Source organism: Mirounga leonina, unplaced genomic scaffold, assembly GCF_011800145.1.
Source record: "Mirounga leonina isolate KUSES-001 unplaced genomic scaffold, KU_Mleo_1.0 Mir_54, whole genome shotgun sequence".
NCBI lineage: Eukaryota > Metazoa > Chordata > Mammalia > Carnivora > Phocidae > Mirounga > Mirounga leonina.
The window spans coordinates 5,904,193-5,922,749 of record NW_023270812.1 but is presented as its reverse complement, the minus strand read 5'-3'; the positions used below and the strand labels follow the sequence as shown (position 1 = coordinate 5,922,749).

The 18,557-nt window shown below is 38.6% G+C and overlaps 1 protein-coding gene across 3 annotated transcripts in view; it reads left to right on the top strand.

The window, feature by feature from the left end:
* The window catches only part of LOC118001822 (E3 ubiquitin-protein ligase parkin), a 1,265,989-nt gene that overhangs the window by 415,760 nt on the left and 831,672 nt on the right, over positions 1 to 18,557 (top strand). For all 3 annotated transcript variants that reach the window (XM_034991967.1, XM_034991965.1, XM_034991964.1), the window contains exon 3: positions 459 to 696. In XM_034991967.1, the coding sequence (XP_034847858.1) occupies positions 459 to 696 (238 nt within the window). The remainder of the gene's footprint in view (positions 1 to 458; positions 697 to 18,557) is intronic.

The window sequence follows — 18,557 nt, the reverse complement described above, 5'->3', positions numbered from 1 at the left end:
GAGAGAGCTTTTCAGGTTTCTTAACTTTCACTTTTTTCTAGGAAATATATTTGATAATTGGGAGGACACATCACTTCTGAAGTAAATCAATTTTAAAAGCATATTGCTTTTCACTGTGCTTAAGTATGCAGTGTGGTACATTTCTGCCCTGCTCGATCTCCTGTTGCTTTGACTATTACTCTGGTTTTCTGTTGCTGTGGTCCATTTGCGCCCACATTTTGGTTTGTGGCCCCAGTGCCGTGTTGCCTTTGTTGCCCACACATGTGCTGACAGGGTCAGTGTGTCCACCTCCATCAGTCACAGGTGGTTCGTCTCTCAAGTTCCATGACTATATGCAACCTTGGACCCAAACAGATTTTAGGCTCTTCTGCGTACTCTGGGATTGAGGACAAGTTAAACCTTACTTGGCATTTTAACGCTTGCTCTTTCTCGTCTGTTTCTGCCTTGCACCCACCTAGAGCTGTGACCTGGATCAGCAGAGCATCGTTCATGTCGTGCTGAGACCCTGGCGCAAAGGCCAAGAAAGGGAGGCCACTGGACAGGACAGCCCAAGAAACGCCGTGGAGGGCTCAGAGAAAGAGCCTGAGAGCTTGACGCGCGTGGACCTCAGCAGCTCCGTCCTCCCGGCCCACTCGGTGGGTCTGGCTGTGATCCTGAACAGCGACTGTGAGGGGACCCTGCCAACTGGAAGGCCAGGTAATTGTGCAGACTTTGTCTACTCCAGTAGAGCGCTTTGTGCAGCAGGCCTCTGCAGGGAAGGCCCTCAGTGTGTACATATTCAGTTCACGGTAAGTTCTAGATGCCTAGAAGGAGGCATCATTAGAAGGATGGCGCTTGGCTATAAAATTTGAGGTGAATGCATTTAATAAGTGCAATGGAACAGGGCTTTCAGATTAAGAATGAAGGGAAGGGGGGTGCCTGGGTGGCTCAGTCGTTAAGCGTCTGCCTTCGGCTCAGGTCATGATCCCAGGGTCCTGGGATCGAGCCCCGCATTGGGATCCCTGCTCAGCAGGAAGCCTGCTTCTCCCTCTCCCACTCCCCCTGCTTGTGTTCCCTCTCTCGCTGTGTCTCTCTCTGTCAAATAAATAAATAAAATCTTTAAAAAAAAAAAAAAAGAATGAAGGGAAGGGATGGAGTAGATGTCAGGACATGATAATAGTGTTTTGTTTTATTTATTTATTTATTTATTTATTTATTTATTTATTTATTTATTTTGAGGAAGTAGGGGTGCTTGGGATGTGAGGCTTTGCGCTAGAGTCAAAATATATGATTAAGATACATATATGTCCCTCTCAGCTTTTGCCTTTCTTTTCTGTTTCTTATTTTCTTAAAACACATTTTGGTTTATTATGTTTCTGATGATGTGGGGAAATTTTAAAAAGCAGAAGGAGAGGGGCGCCTGGGTGGCTCAGTCGGTTGGGCGTCTGCCTTCGGCTCGGGTCGTGATCCCAGGGTCCTGGGATTGAGCCCCACATCGGGCTCCCTGCTCGTCGGGGAGCCTGCTTCTCCCTCTCCTGCTCCCTCCTGCTTGTGTTCCCTCTCTCGCTGTGTCTCTCTCTGTCAAATAAATAAAATCTTTAAAAAAAAAAAAAAGCAGAAGGAGAACTTTAGAGGCAATTTTAGTCATTTGCAGGTGTGAAAGGTTCTTCCTTCTCTCCACGGTACAATGCATTTCAAAACTGCTTTTATTTAGCAAGGATGGCAGTTCCTTTGCTATTTTGCCAATATTAATGTGTCTCCGTTAGTCTTTTATTTTCCAATTGAAAGAGTCAAAGGTATAACAGGATTATTTTTGACTGTGTATGACGGGAAACACAAAATAATAGCAATGACTTTATAAAGTATAAGTGAATTTCTGTCTTACATACTGTAAATGAGAATATAGGCAGTTCTAGGCTGTTGTGGCTTTCACAGTGTCTGAGAGTTTGGGAACCTGCCAGATGGAGGCCTAAAACAATATGAAATATCCCTTGCTAATTTCACTAAGTAAAATTTAATAAAGTTTAAAAAATCATAGATGAGATTACAAAAAGAAACAATTTCCAAGGACAAGCGGAAAAGTAGAACCATACAGTTGTTTTTAGATAGAGGAATGGACAAACTTGGAATTTAAGTGCATGAGCTGATATTCTGGTAGTCTTGAGGAGGTTGTGGAGGGGAGGAAGTCTGTCCCTTACATGCACTGAGCACTTAGGAAACTGGAAAAAAAAAGGTGAGAAATTGGAAAAAAATGCAATACATGGGGGAAAATGAGATCCTGCAGTACCTATGTGATCCAGAATGGGAAGTTAATTTAAATATTGGACTCAGATTTATGGTGCATCTGATGTTTCAAGCAGAGCATATATAAAAGCATTCCTAGAGAACATTCAGGTAGCACGCCATCCACATCTCCAGAGGGAACCACGCCCTATTCAAGGGGCACTCATCATCAAACATTACAATTCAAACAAAGGGCTATTCTGTTGTGAGTAGAAGTAAGCGTATACCATATACTGGAAGATTGGGTTCCCCTGAAACTTGAGAAAATAAAATAACAATTTGAAGCAGAACACAAAACAAATACATTTTATGTTAATTAAAGCATAAAAGAAAGAATTGAAACCTAAAACAGAAAACAAGTATATTAGAAGAAGAGCTATTCAATAGAATATAATTTTAGCTATTGGAATAAAAAAAAAGGCTCAGTGGATGGGTTAAAACAGCAAGCTTGTCAGTGCCAAAGATAAAATTTGTGAACTGGAAGATAGATGTGGGAAATTGTCCATAATGTGGTACAGGTTAAAATGTAAACCAATGGTTTTAAGAGACTAGGAGTTTGGCCACTCTGGAAAACAGTGTGGAGGTTCCTCAAAAAGTTGAAAATAGAGCTACCGTACGACCCAGCAATTGCATTACTGGGTGTTTACCCCAAAGATACAAATGTAGGGATCCGAAGGGGCACATGAACCCCAATGTTTATAGCAGCAGTGTCCCCAATAGCCAAACTATGGAAAGAGCCTTGATGTCCATCAACAGATGAATGGATAAAGAAGATGTGGTATATATATACAATGGAATATTATGCAGCCATCAAAAAGAGGAAATCTTGCCATTTGCAATGACGTGGATGGAACTAGAGGGTATTATGCTAAGTGAAATAAGTCAATCAGAGGAAGACAAGTATCATATGATCTCACTGATATGAGGAATTTGAGAAACAAGACAGAGGATCATAGGGGAAGGGAGGGAAAAATGAAACAAGACAAAACCAGAGAGGGAGACAAACCCTAAGAGACTCTTAATCTCAGGAAACAAACTGAGGGTTGCTGGAGTGGAAGGGGGTGGGAGGGATGGGGTGGCTGGTGATGGACATTGGGGAGTACATACATACATAGTACATACTATGGTGAGCACTGTGAATTGTGTAAGACTGATGAATCACAGACCTGTACCCCTGAAACAAATAATACATTGTATGTTAATAAAAAAATTAAAAAAAAGAGAGACTAGGAGTTTGGAAGAGATGGCCAAACATATTTCTGATAGGAGTTTCATTATAGGAGAATACAGAATAGAAGAGAGACCGTTTTCTAAGAGAATACTGAGAATTTTCCAGGATGGATAAATCCTCTAATTCAAGAGTACATAGTCCCAACTGTGATAAAACAAAACAAAACAAAACAAAACAAAACAAAGCAACACACAATTGGTCTTAATCAAGATAAGTAAAAATAAATTCACTTTATTTTTATTTATTTATTTTTTTTTATTTTTTAAAGATTTTATTTATTTATTTGAGAGAGAGGGAGAGACAGCGAGAGAGGGAACACAAGCAGGGGGGAGAGGGAGAAGCAGGCTTCCCGCGGAGCAGGGAGCCCGATGCGGGGCTCGATCCCAGGACCCCGGGACCATGACCTGAGCCGAAGGCAGACGCTTAACGACTGAGCCACCCAGGCGCCCCAATAAATTCACTTTATAAAGAAAGTAAAAGACCACATCAAATGAAGAAAAGAGATTAGTTATAATGGAACAGTAATTTGAATGGATCCTGGCAGGAATAATAGAAGAAAAACGGTATTGGAGTAATGTCAAATGACTGAGGGATACACCTATTAACTTAGCGTTCTAAACCCAACATACCTAACAAAAATATTGCTCAAGAGAGGGAAATAAACACACTTCCAGACACACACTGGGAGTATTTTTGCTCAGTCTGAAAGAACTGATGAAGTTCTCACAACAGGGAGGAGTGGGTTTGATCCCAGGGTGACAAAATGGGATATGAGAGATGATGCTCAGAAAATACAAGGGTGAATATGGATCAGTCTAAATGAACACTGGTGTAAAAAATAATATTGATTTGTTTGATGCGTACAGAAATAGGAGGGACTATAGTAGATAAAATGACATTTAGTAGAAAACAGTATCAGTTAACTTGGAAATATGTTCAAAGTGTCATTGCTGATTACAAAATAATTAGTATTATAGCAGTCTTGTATCACTGCAGCCTACTTGATGGGGCAATATTTAGAAGTCTAACAATACCCAGCATTGGTTAGGATCTAACGGGCAAAAGTGCGGGCAAAAAGTGCATTCATACATGATGGTGAGAATGTCAGTTGATTCAGCCACCAGAGAGAGCTTCATAATAATTAATTCACAGCTTCATAATAATTAATGAAATTCCTGATATGCATATTCTGGAACTCAGACTACATGAAGAGACATCTAAAGAGATGACCATAATAAGACCATTGGAGTTTGTGAAAAGATAGAAATGACATAGCTGTCTTTAAATAGCAGAATGGATAAATAATCAGTGTTTTATTCTTATAATGGGTTGTAAATTGCAAAGGAATGTTCAGTAAGATACAGTTTATGCAAAATTTCAAAACATAAAGTTCAAAACAATTATATTTATTGTTTATGGTACAATAACCATTTAATATATTTTGTCTAAACAGGATATATTTGAGAGTTAAAATTTACAATAAATAAAGTTAAGTTTTATATACCATTGAAATATTTACTTATGGATCAGCAAATTGGATTCATTATTTTAGTAATGACATAAACTCATTCTTCAAAAGGATTTAAATTTTTTTTCAAAAGTTAAAAAAATCATGTTCTTTAGAGCAAAATCAAGCCTTTATGTTTATCATCTGAACATTTATAATATTAGCAGAATAATTATCCTTTGTACTTATTCACACATTTTAATCAGTTTCTTGATGTATCTGACTCTGCCGTCTTTGTCAGTGGTATTTACCTGAAGATTAAAAACAAATCTTATTGTTTTATTTTATTGTAAAATAGCCTTTAGTCATCTTCAGCTTTATTATATGATGAATAATTTTGGAATTATTGTCGCCTTCAAATGATTGTCTCTCTAGACCATAATACTTTAGTTAAGAAAACATTATTTTACTGTAGGGATTGAGAGAGATACTAGTAGGCTCTCAGAAAATTCTGCTAAATGTTTAATATTTACTTCATATTTTTAATTGAACTGTATAATTCTTTCAATCCAAACAAGAGATTAAATAAACTCTTACAAATGTACATGATGTGGTAAATGACACCACCACCATAGCTGGTGCCTTCAGATTACTATATGCCCCATGATGAGACTTTAGTTCTCACGTAGATCTCAGTTACATCTGACCTCTCTCTGATCATCCTGTTCTCATTAACCCACTGACTGTTCACTGTGTGTATTTTGCAGGGCTGGGGAATGGCCATGGTACCACTTGAGGGTGCACCAGATGGCTGGCAGGGGTGGCATCCTTATGTGCTTCTGCCATCCCCCACCCCCAGACTAGGAATGAGCTCTCCTGGAACCCTGCTTGTTGTGTGAGAGGATGTGCTAATTACGTAGAATCTGGAAAGGATAGGCAAAGGAGAGATGGGTTATCCCAGGTCAACTTTAAGACTTAACTCTATGTTAAACTTAAAATTGAACTACGAAGAGTCATCCCTTCATCTTCAGATCTGGGAAGAATCATCTCCTTTTTAATCATCTCCTTATACCTTCTACTACTCTCAATTATGTATTTCAGTTCCTCTGCATATACTTCTCATTGAGGACAGGATATCTGTCCAGTTTATTATAGTTTCCCCCCAAATGTCCTAGAAGAGTGATGATAAATGTTTACTAAATTACTTAAAATTGTAAATCTAGTAAGCCATTCATCATAATTTCTGTGTATTTAACTTTTAGAACCAGTGCTTTCTTTAAAATTATTTGACTTCACCTCTTAAAATATCTTGGCAATTTCAGTGTTCAAATGAATGCAGTACCTTGATTGGGATTAATTGGAATGACTGTGGGCAGTGTACCTATATGATTATTTTTCTTTACTAAAAATGACAGTTTAGAATTTCTAGAACAGTGATTCACTTCAGTGTGCAGAAGAACCATCTGTGGATGCTCATTCCATGCTTATTAATTCAGTTGGGTGGGGGTAGAGGCCCAGAAATCCTGGTGCTGACTGCACTCTGAGAAACTATGCCCTGCAGCAAGGATTTGCCAACCTTATGACTGTGGGTCCTGCCTAGTGTCCTCAACTATGTGGAGGAAGGAGGCAGGTCAGGGCAAGAGAGGTGGACAAACCAAGTCAACCCATGGCAGCCAGAGCAGTCTCATATTTACTAGTTTTCCATATGACTCATCTATAACATGTTTCATTTTGGAAAAGAAAATCCCTGGTTACAAAGTGTTTGAAAAGCTGTGCCTCAAAGAAAGAAATCAAAAAGAATTAAATCTAGTTTCTTCATGTTTCTAGGGTGTTCACATTAGACAAGGAAGAATTTAGTGCTGAACCCAGGAGGGCTCTAAAGAGCGAATAGGTAGGCTGTAGCCACACAAGCAGCTGAAACAAATCAGAACTTCTGAAACCCTGGAAGGTGTTTTTTGGGGTGTTTATAGATGGCAAAAGATAACTGATTAACATGAGAGACCAATGTCATGATCTACATTAATAACCAATTACATGATTTTTACTTGGAGTCTAGGACATGTTATATATCCTTATATATTTATAAGAGGAGGTCAAAGAACTCAAATGAGTCATTTAAGTACCCCTTAGAGCAGTGATTCTCAAGCTGTAGGGTGCATCAATGTCATGTGAGGGCTGGACCCAGCCCAGTCAGCTTGGGGTAAGGGCTGAGAATCCACATTTCTTTGCACTCCGGGTCATGCTGAAAGTGTGATTCCAGCAGCCATGCTTGGAGTAGCACTATCCTAAATAAGAAATTGTATTGTTTAAAATACTGTGAATGTATAAAATACATTATTTTATAAACGTTTGAATAAGAACATTGAGTAAGCTACTCCTGAGCTCCAAGGAACCCATGCATGAACTAAGTTATTATGTTATGTCTTCATTTCCTTAATGAGGTACCATTCATCAACTCCTGACAATCAGATTATATGAAGTTATTGGGCCTAGAAAAAAGAATATTCTCTAATATTTGTCATACAGTTAATTAACTACATAAACAAAAAGTCAGCGAATCCCCACTCTGTGCCAGGCATAATTCTGGCTGCTGGGATTTAGCAGAAAATAAAACCAGAAAAAATGCCTACCTGAATGAATCTCATTCTACTTGGGGAGCATCTAATAAGCAAAGAAACATATGACTAGTAAGTATATGTCCTCTGGTGAAAAATTAAGCAGAGTAAAGGGATTCTCTTTTGTATAAGGTACTAAGAAGGGGTTCTCTTTTGTTGGAAGGGGTTCTCTTTTGTACAAGGTACTAAGAAAGCCTTTCTGATGAAATGACATTTCAGGAGAGCATCCATTGAGGGATTTCATGCAGAGAGAGAGCCAGGTATAGATCCAAGGCAGGACATGCTTGGAATGCAAGGACGCCAGCATGGCTGGTCAGGGAGAGGGTGTGAAACAGTAGGAGGAAGGGAAGTCTTGAGCGATCAAGATGGGAGCACTGGGTGTTACATGCAACTGATGAATCACTGAACACTACATCTGAAACAAATGATGTACTATATGTTGACTAATTGAATTTAAATAAATTTAAAAAAAAGATGGGGTAAGTTGCATAGGGTGTTGTAGACCTTAAGTGTTACCCTGGTGAGAAGGGACCCACTGGAAGAGTTTTGAGCAATGCAGTAGAGTGATCTGACAGGGAATTGGCTAAGTCAGCTGCTTTTGAATCATAGAAATACTCAAATGCCTATAACAGCAGGAACTAGTGGTAATAATAATGGTCAACAACTATGAGTGCTTGTTGTGAACCTGGCACTACACTAAGAACTGCTTCCATGAATGGCTTGTTTAGTTCTTTAGAAGCCCCATCAAGTAGACAACGTTATTATCCTCATTAGAGATAGGAAATAGCATCAGGCTATTTGAGGAACTGATCCAGATAAGGCAAGATTTTACCAAGGACTGTCAAACTCCAAAGCTTGTGTTCGAAGTATCCACTAGCCTGTAGTCCTCAGAATATAGGTATCAGGATGAAAGAATGAGTTTCTACATTTCTTCTAAGTATTTTGGTTATAAACAGTAGACACAGTCTGACAATAGGTCGTTTTGAAGAATCGTGTTGTTAATTTTAGTCAAGTAGTCAAATTTTAAAAATCAATTTTTATATCACATGGTGTATTATTTTTTTCTTTATAAAAATAAAACTTTTGTTAATTTTATCTAGTTCTTTCAAGTCTTTTTCCTCAGCTTACTAAGAAAACATTTTATTAGTAATGAAGAATGTTTTACTATAAAATAAGCATATATATTCTTAGTAAATGAAGGAGACTACTTGATGAAATGTTACATGCTGGAATGAATTATTGAAAAGTAACTCAATGACCATTTATAGAAAAAAGTTAAAAGATAGACAAATATGAAAAAAAAGACTTAAAAATTCATGGCCTCCACCACTCCTTTCCAACATTGTACTGGAAGGTCTATCTAATGCAATAAGATAAGAAAAGGAAATAAAAGGTATACCAGTTGGGAAGAAGACATAAAACTGTCTTTGTTTACAGATGACATGATTGTCTATGTTGAAAATTTTTAAGAATCAAAAAACAAGCAGCTTCTGGAACTAATATTAAGGTTGCAGGATACAAAATTAATATACAGAAGTTAATTGGGGTGCCTGGGTAGCTCAGTTGGTTAAGCGTCTGACTCTTGGTTTCTGCTCGGATCATGATCTCAGGGTCCTGGGTTTGTATCAGGCTCTGTGCTCAGCAGGGAGTCTGCTTGAGGATTCTCTTCCTCTCCCTCTGCCCTTCCTCCTGCTCATGTGCTCTCTCTCTCTCTAAAATAAAATATATATTTTTATTCATAAAAATAAATAATACATATTATATATTAAAATATAAATAAAATAAACATATTTATTTATAAAAATAAATATTTTTAAATTATATATATATATATTGCTTTCCTATAAACTAGCAATGAACAAGTAGAATTTGAAATTAAAAACACAATAACATTTACATTAGCACACCTCAAAATGAAATACCTAGATGTAAACCTAAGAAAAATATGTACAGGATCTATAATGAGAAAAATACACAACTCTTTTGAAAGAAATCAAGAATTGAAAAATGGAGAGACATTTCATGGTCATGGACAAGAAGACAATATTGTCAAGATGTCAGCTTCCCAACTTGATCTGCACAATTCCAATCAAAATCCCAGGAGGCTATTTTGTGGGTATTGATAAATTGAGTCTAAAGTTTATATGGAGAGGCCAGAATAGCCAACACAATATTGAAGGAGAAGAACAAAGTCAGAGGATTAATGCTACCTAATGTTATGACATACTATAAAGCTATAATAATCAAGACAGTATAGTGTGGGTGGGAGAATAGACAAATAGATCAAGGAAAAAAATAGAGATCCTGGACATAGACCCACATAAATGTGGTCAGCAGATCTTTGAAAAATGAGAAAAGGCAATATGGTGGAAAACAGATAGTCCTTTAAATAACTATGGCGTGAGAATAAGTGGAAATCCATGTCAAAAAAAAAAAATCTAGGCACAGATCTTACACTTTTCACAAAAATTAACTGAAAATGGATCATAGACCTAAGTATTAACACAAAAGTATAAAACTAGAATATAGCATGGGAGAAAACCTAGGTGACCTTGAGTATAGTGATGACTGTTTAGATACAACACCAAAGGCATGATCTTTGAAATAAATAAATGATAAGCTGAACTTCATTAAAATGGACAATTTCCCCTCTCTGAAAGACAGCGTCAAGAGAATAAGAAGGAAAGCCACAGACAGAGAAAATATTTGCCAAAGTCACATTTGATAAAGGACTATTCTCCAAAATATACAAAAAATTCTTAAAATCCAACAATAAAATGAAGAAACCAATTAAAAATTAGGCAAAAGACATGAACAGACACCTCACCAAAGAATTTACACAGATGGCAAATAAGCATATGAAAAGATGTTCACTATTATATGCCATTAGGATATTACAAATTGAAACAATGAGATACCATTACACACTTATTAGAATAGCCCAAATCCAAAACTCTGACAACACCAATTTTTTTTTTAAAGATTTTATTTATTTATTCATGAGAGACAGAGAGAGAGAGAGAGAGGCAGAGGGAGAAGCAGGCTCCCATGGAGCAGGGAGCCCGATGTGGGACTCGATCCCAGGACCCTGGGATCATGACCTGAGCCGAAGGCAGACGCTTAACGACTGAGCCACCCAGGCTCCCTGACAACACCAAATTTTGACAAGGATGTGGAGCAATTACCAACTGTCATTCATTGCTGGTGGAAATGAAATGGTGCAGCTACTTTTGAAGGCAGTTTCTTACAAAATTAGACATACTCTTACCATACAACACTGCAAGTATACTCCTTACTGTTTACTCAACTGAGTCAAAAATGTATGTCTACACAATGAACCACACACAGATGTTATAGCAGCTTTATTTATAATTGCTAAACCATGGAAGCAACTATGGTCCTTCCATAAGTGAATAGATAAACTGTGGTCCATCCAGACAATAAACTACTGTTTAGTGCTAAAAAGAAATGAGCTATCCAGCCATGAAAAGACATGGGGGAAATTCAAGTGCATAATCCTAAGTGAAGGAAGGGGATCTGAGAATCCTACATACTGTATGATTCCAATTATATAACATTCTGGAAAAAAGGAAACTATGGGTACAGTGAAAAAATCAGTGCTTGTCAGGGGTTGGGGAGAGGGAAAGATGGATAGTCAGGACACAGGATTTTTTTAGGGACAGAGAAGCTATTCTGTTAATACTGTCATGGTGGATGCATGTCCTTATACATTTACCAAAACCCATGGAATATACAACACGGAGAGTGAACCCTAATGTGAACCACGGACTTCGAATGATAACGGTGTGTCAGTGTAGGATCACTATTACAACAAGTGCACTCCTCTGGTGTGGAGTGTTGGTAATGGAGCAATCTGTGTGTGTGTTGGGGAAGGGGGTCTATGGGAACTCAACCTAAAAGTGCTATAAGAAATTAAATCTAATGGGTTAGCCTGGTGATGGGTATTAAAGAGGGCACGTTCTGCATGGAGCACTGGGTGTTATGCACAAACAATGAATCATGGAACACTACATCAAAAACTAATGATGTAATGTATGGGGATTAACATAACAATAAAAAATTAAAAAAAAAAAAACTGAAATTGCTGTTAAGGCTTGAACCCTGGATATATCCTGTAGATATATCTTGATCATTAGAGAAGATGTTCTTATCAGCATTTTTTGCCAGTGGTTCAAAGTAGTATAAGACAAAAATTATTTACAGGATTGGAAATTAGTTAACACCTGCCAAATACAAATCAGTCATGGAGGCCTACTAATGAAATAAAGTGATAAACTTCAGACTTAATTCTCAGTTTATCCAAAATTAAATCTAAAGTACTTGAAAATGTGTATTAGACATGCTAATGACTTGGAGCCAGAGGCTGTGAATTTCTTGGTGCTTTGGACAGCTTTAGGAGCATTCCTTGTGTAAACCTTCCCTGAAACAACAAAATTTTGGCAGTCATACTAGAGCAACTTAAAGTTGCTATCACAGGGAATTATTAAAAATAAAGTGATTTTGCCAAGACCTTATTTTTTTTCTCCAGCATAGTACATTTTTGCTATAATATGCTCTTTCAATATTATAAGTGAAAACATAGAAAATGATATTACACAGTAGTGGGAATTTTGTGAGCGTGACATATTTTTGGGTGGGTTTTTGAGGTGGGGGGAGATAGTCTTGTATTCTTTTCTAAGAAGTCTGAACGCTATTTTGAAAGCAGGATGAGTTGCTCCTTCCTGTTGATTGTGCGCTCCATATACTGCAGTGTGATTAGTTGTCCTGTTTTTGCTTCACTTTCACTTCCAAGGCGTGCTCATCCAATGCAAGGAAGTCTCAATAGTTTGTACTTCCATTGCCTGGAACATGGGTGGCGGTAGATATATTGTCACACGGCCAGGAAGTTTTACTCAACATACAAAATATAGCCCTTACAGCTCTTTTAACTGGTTTATCACACATGGTAGGTAAAACGGTGAATGAGGGCGCAATGTGCCACGGGGTGCACAGAGTACAAGCAACAGTTCTAACCCCGAGGAAGCCACAACTGGGTAAAGGGGTGGTTAGAGGTGACTAAGCAGTCCACACAGAGTAGTATAAGCCATCAAATAATTAGTTCCTGCACTTCTCATCAGTCTCCCTTCTGCGTACTTCTTTTTTATTGTTATCATTGTGGTAAAAAACATACAGCAGGAGCGATCTTAATCACTTCTAAGTGTACAGTTCAGTAGAGTTAAGTATATTCACATTGCTGTGCAACCAATCTCCAGAACTTTTCCATATTGCAAAACCGAAACTCTGCATGCCCTCGAAACCACTCTCCATTCCCTCCTCTCCCAGCCCCTGGCAACAAGCATTCTACTTTCTCTTTCTTATGCATTTGACTACTCCAGATACCTCGTATGAGTGAAACCATACTGTAGTTATCTTTTTGTGACTGGCTTATGTCTTCAGGGCCTGTCCATGTTGTAGCATGGGCCGGAACTTCAGAGAATTTCTTATGTATAATAAACTGGCAACAGGTGATACAAAGGTTAATAAGACGACCCAGACCTTCGGGTAGCTCACAGTTAGAAGATGTACAGATACAATTGAGATAGAGTGAGTTGTGAAAAAATGGCAAAGCACTGCAGAGCTTTGGAGGATGGGGAGGCTAAGATAGGCATCCTCCGTGGGCTTTGAGAGACACAAATGACTTGTCTGGGGTTGGCAGGGGCTGGGGGTTTGGAGGAAGTGGTGAGGGGTTGGTCACACTCAGAGGTGCATGAATTTGAAGGTGATGATCATGGCTGGATCCTACAACAGGTTCAGAGGATTGATGACATCAGGAAGGTGGTTGAGGGGGAGAGGGGTCCTGTGGTAGAGCTCTGAACACCAAAACGTTCAGGGACCAAAATGGCCACGATAACTTTTTGTCACATCTCTCCTGTCTTGTGGTGTTTAAGAAAGTGTTCCCACATCTTGCATTTTCTTCCTTAAATACTTGGCAAGGGAGAAGAGTGATGTAGGCAGGTAGACCTAGAATGATGCCAGTGTGTCCTTCTCTGTGTGACAGAGAACACAGGGAGGAAAGCCCAGAAGCCGTGTGAGTGAGCAGAGCAGTTCCCTTCATCCGTGACTTGCTGGCTCAGTGGAGAGCGGGCTCCCCACTGGAAATGGGAAGACAAACCAAGGCTAGCCTTTCCACACGTGCTTTTGGTCCAGCCTCTTGTGGCACACAGGACTCTGTAAGAAGTGTTTTGTGGTTTGTGATCCTCTATCGTTAAAACATAAGCAGTTAAAAATGAACTGTAGGGGTAGTACGGTGAGCAGTGTCAGCGGGACTTGCCGGGGGCCTCAGATGTTTTCATTCTTCTGAAGTCACCTTTGCAGAGTAATGTTGGGATTAAAGGGGAAGGGAGAAGCAGCACTCTGGACCACATGAGGCTTATGTGAATGCGTGCTCTAAAGGCCCTACTGTGGGTAGCACGTGGGCATCCGTCCCCTAGGGGCCTACTGCCCCCAAAGTAAAGCATTTCCATTTTTTACTCTTTGAGTTCTGAGGTCTTTCGGAGGACACTGGACATGTGCCAAGATGGGAAGATTTGCACTTGACAGAAGAGTGGGAGCGAGGCAGGATATTTATAGCTGGTGAGGTCCGTCTTGGGAATCGCTGGAGCGTTCTAATTAATGCAGACTGTGCCAAAAATGCTGGCAAGCTGCTGGATTCCATTTTCTTGATTTGTTAGAAGGAAGATAAAGAGAAATTACAAATTAAGTGGTAGAAATTGTCTGCCTATAATAAACTCTTTTAAAACATTCTAAATTTGTTCTGAATAAATAAAGACTAAATGGAAATTTTGGGAATGTTTTATTGAAAGTGTTATTTTGGGGGCACCTAGGTGGCTCAGTCGTTAAGCGTCTGCCTTTGGCTCAGGTCATGATCCCAGGTTCCTGGGATCGAGCCCCGCATTGGGCTCCCTGTTCGGCGGGAAACCCGCTTCTCCCTCTCCCACTCCTCCTGCTTGTGGTCCCTCTCTCGCTGTCTCTATCAAATAAATAAATAAATAAAATCTTAAAAAAAAAAAAGAAAGAAAGTGTTATTTTGTATGAACTGTAGCTTCTAAGGAATTTACACATAATTCAAGAATCTTTGTTCCACCTATGTAATGAAAATAGGAATTAGCAAAATGCCTGTTTTATAAAATAAATTGAAACCCTCATTATAAGTAAAAAAAAAAAACCTATCAGGACTTTGTTTTTAAGATGATTTTTCTAGGTAATTCCATAGAATCAGGCCCAAACTCCTGTACCTTCTAAATCTATTGAACTATAATTAATTATCCAAATGATGCCCCTGAAGCTCTATATATCTAAAAATTTCCTCCTCATTCCCCAAAGATGGAATTATATTGACTACCTTTGGTGGTAGAGGTGTGTTATAGCCCTCTGATTCTTTGAAAGTTGATCATCTATCTTCTCTGTGTATGATAATTAAACTAAGTAGAATATTCCATCAATGGAATTGTAATTAGAAGGGAATCAATTGTCCAATTGTTTGTCTAGTGGATTAAATAAAAATCTCTTGGGCCAGGCAATATGTTTTTTCATATTCCAAGTGGTTACCACAGTGCTTATTATATGGTAGGCACTTAATAAATGTTTGTAAACGTTTGCTGGGAAGTGCCATAGAGAAAGGTGACAGGCATTCTTTCTAGTCCTTGGGCTAGCATGTGACGTGTCTGTGACACAGATGCTAAGTTTAGTCGTGATGAGCGTGGGCTCTGGAGCCAGGCTGACTGAGCCACATCCCAGCTCTGCTTCTTACCGCTTCTGTGACCTTTGCTAGTTTACTTTCTGCTGCTCTGATGGTGGTCTGCCGAGCAGCAATATCATCGTCACTGAGGACTTTGTCAGAAATGCAGAGTCTTCGGCTCCATCAGAAGCAGTGTTTTTAAAAAGGTCCTCAGGCAAATAGTGCACAGTCAAGTATGAGAAGCACTGATTTCCATAAAGTATGCCTCAGTTTCCTCCTTTACGATGCATGAATGATGAAATCACCTAGGTCATGTCGTTCATTCCAGCCAGTTCATGACCAGAGCTTAGAACCGGGCTTGGCATGTACTAAACATTAATAACTGTTGGCTCTTTTTGTTATCCCATCTCTTTCCAGCTCACATGATCAAAAGCCCTGATGTTGAGCCTGGGCTCTAAAATCAGTCCAAGTTTGTAGATTCGGAGCTACCTGACTTAAATCAGAAAAACACAGGAGCTTAGTCCCCATGACATACATCAGAGAATTCTGCTCACAAGACTGCCTTCTTTCTTCTTACTGTGGTTTTGGACTTGGGGGTTTTATTTCACTTCAATTAATTAATTAATTAGTTAATATTTAGTTTTGAATGTTGGTCACTACCACCATGTATTTAGACCAAGTTAGCATAAGTGGATATCCTAGGATAATGAAGAATGACATTGACAACAAAACCTCTTATGGCTATTTTCCTCAAATTCTACATTGTCATCACCTTCCAGCTATGAATCGTGTATGAGTTTTCTTTTCTCATATTCTATTAGGTAATGTACTCCTTCTAGAATATTTCATCAGAAAATAGGATTAATCTTTTAGTTTTCATGATCTGTGTTTAGTCATTGGGAACCACTTGGACAGGAGTAAGTTTCAATAAGGCAAAAAAAAAAAAAAAAAAAGAGGAAGTTGTTTCTTTTTTTTTTTTTCCCCCTATCAGGACTTGCTCAGAGGATCCTTTGGCTCCATATGGTATTTCGAAGGAGCAGACTAGCTGGGGCGTGATCACGCAAGTGACCACAGAGGACCTTACCAACCTGGCCCTGCCAACAGGTGACAGACAAGAGCACTTTAAGAATGGGTTACTGTTGAGCTTAGTGATGCAGACAGACCTTCATTTTCGGTGAGCAAGAGGATGGCACATACAGGTTCAGATTAGATCACCTGGGCATGTGTTTTCAGAACAGAGTCATTAAACAGAGCAACAGGCTGGAAACTGAGTGCTGCCGATGTTTACATGAATCTAATGATGGATCTTTATATGGGTCTAAAAGTATCAACCCTTACATGAAAAAGATACGTGCACATCTTCATGATGTCCTACCTTTCAAAGAGAAGACACTTCACTAACCAGCTGACAAATGAAGGCAAACATTTTAATCAAGAGTGATGGCTTAGGCAAGTATGGTTTGCCATCCTTCACAGATTGCTCCTGTTTGCCATGCAGTTTCTTTATTGTCACAAAGAATGTAAAGACACAGCTTTAGTGAGTGATACTTCTGCCTGAGTAATTATTTATAAAAGCTGCATGGTGCATGGGTTTCTGATGCAAGCATAATCGCTTTGATGATAAAGAGCCAGCCAGAACTCACTGATTTCTAGCTGATGGCTATGAAGTCACCTCTCTTTAAAAAATTGTTGAATCATTTGATAATATTCTTTTACTACATTTACTCTTTCATGGTGACATCACTGAAATTCTCATGTTGTTTCAAATATTTGAAAAATAAATACAATCTTGGGGAGATATAGAGCAAGAGTAGTAGGAACTAGAATTTTTCCACAGGTGGTGAGGCAATATACTTTAAAATGACCATCGCTTCTCGGCCTTTTGGCTAAGATCAAGTGTACTTTAAAATGACCATATAAGATTTTCTTTCATGAAAATGAGAAAGATTATATCTATTACTAAGTATTTTATGTTTTAATTAATACTACTACCATAGCTGCCATATTTCACATGTGTCAACTTATTCTGGTAAAATAGATCCACAGTTTTAAGTCCTTTGCTTAATCCATTCTCTTTATGTTAATAAGAAATATTATATCTCAATAAACTATAGCACATCTTCAATGATAGGACATACCAATAATTTAGGGCTGCTATATATGATCATACATTTGTATCACTTGCAACTTATTACATAGAAACAGATCAGAGCCTTATGTTATCTTTCATTAGTGAACAATCCAGAGTTTTTCAGACTTGTTATTTTTTCCAGCATCTCTTTAAATTATTATTTCCATAGGTATCTTTTTGTTTTGGACTTTATGGCAAATAATTTTTCATGTTTGTGTGAAGAAAAACAAGTTTTCTCTTTTAACCTAGTTAATTTCAGAGGTTTATCATATACAGGAGGACTGTGAGCACCAGAGGGGCTCACACAGGTTGTACAAGCCCCCTGGGGAAGTGAACTTCACGAGACCGGATTTCGTCTTGCTCTGGGCTGTCTGCACTATCTAACACAGTGCTTGGAGCATAGTAGATGCTTAATAAATATGTATTAAATTAATAAAAACGTCATTTATTCATTAATCCTTTGATGGCCCTTTGAGACTAGGAAATGTAATTCATTCACATCCATGATTCTAAGTTGTGGGAGAAGTTTAGATTCCTGAAGGAGCATCCAGTGTTTCTGTCAGAGACAAACAGATATCTTAATATCTTAATCATGGTAGTCAACATTGCAAGATACTCTGATTTCCAAATTCTACATAAACAAATAGTTACATCTATTGGTTGAGGCCTGGGAATCTATATTTTGATGGCTTCACAGGTGATTTTGATAAGCAGGCAGCGTTGGGACCTCTTGTGGTTTGGTGTTTCCTATCTCTGCCTATCACCCTGTCTTTCTCTCCCCGCCCCCACAACTCCTTTTCAGTTAGAGCATCTAGATCACTCCTCCAAGCTTATAAATTTATAGTAAATTTATGGCCACTCAAATTTTGGTCTCTTGACCCTGTGTCCCACTAAAAGAAGCCAGGAATCCCTGGAGAATGGCAGATTTAGACCGGGGATAGAAAAGATGTACAATGAACCCTGGACACCTATGGTGCTATCTTGTTTGAGAGCTTGTGTAGGTCATCAAAGATGAATGGATAGCATGAAAGACACGTGGGCTAGCATAGATGTATTATCCAAAGATGGAATAATCCAAGATAAAAAAGAGTATTAAGGGCACCTGGGTGGCTCAGTCGTTAAGCGTCTGCCTT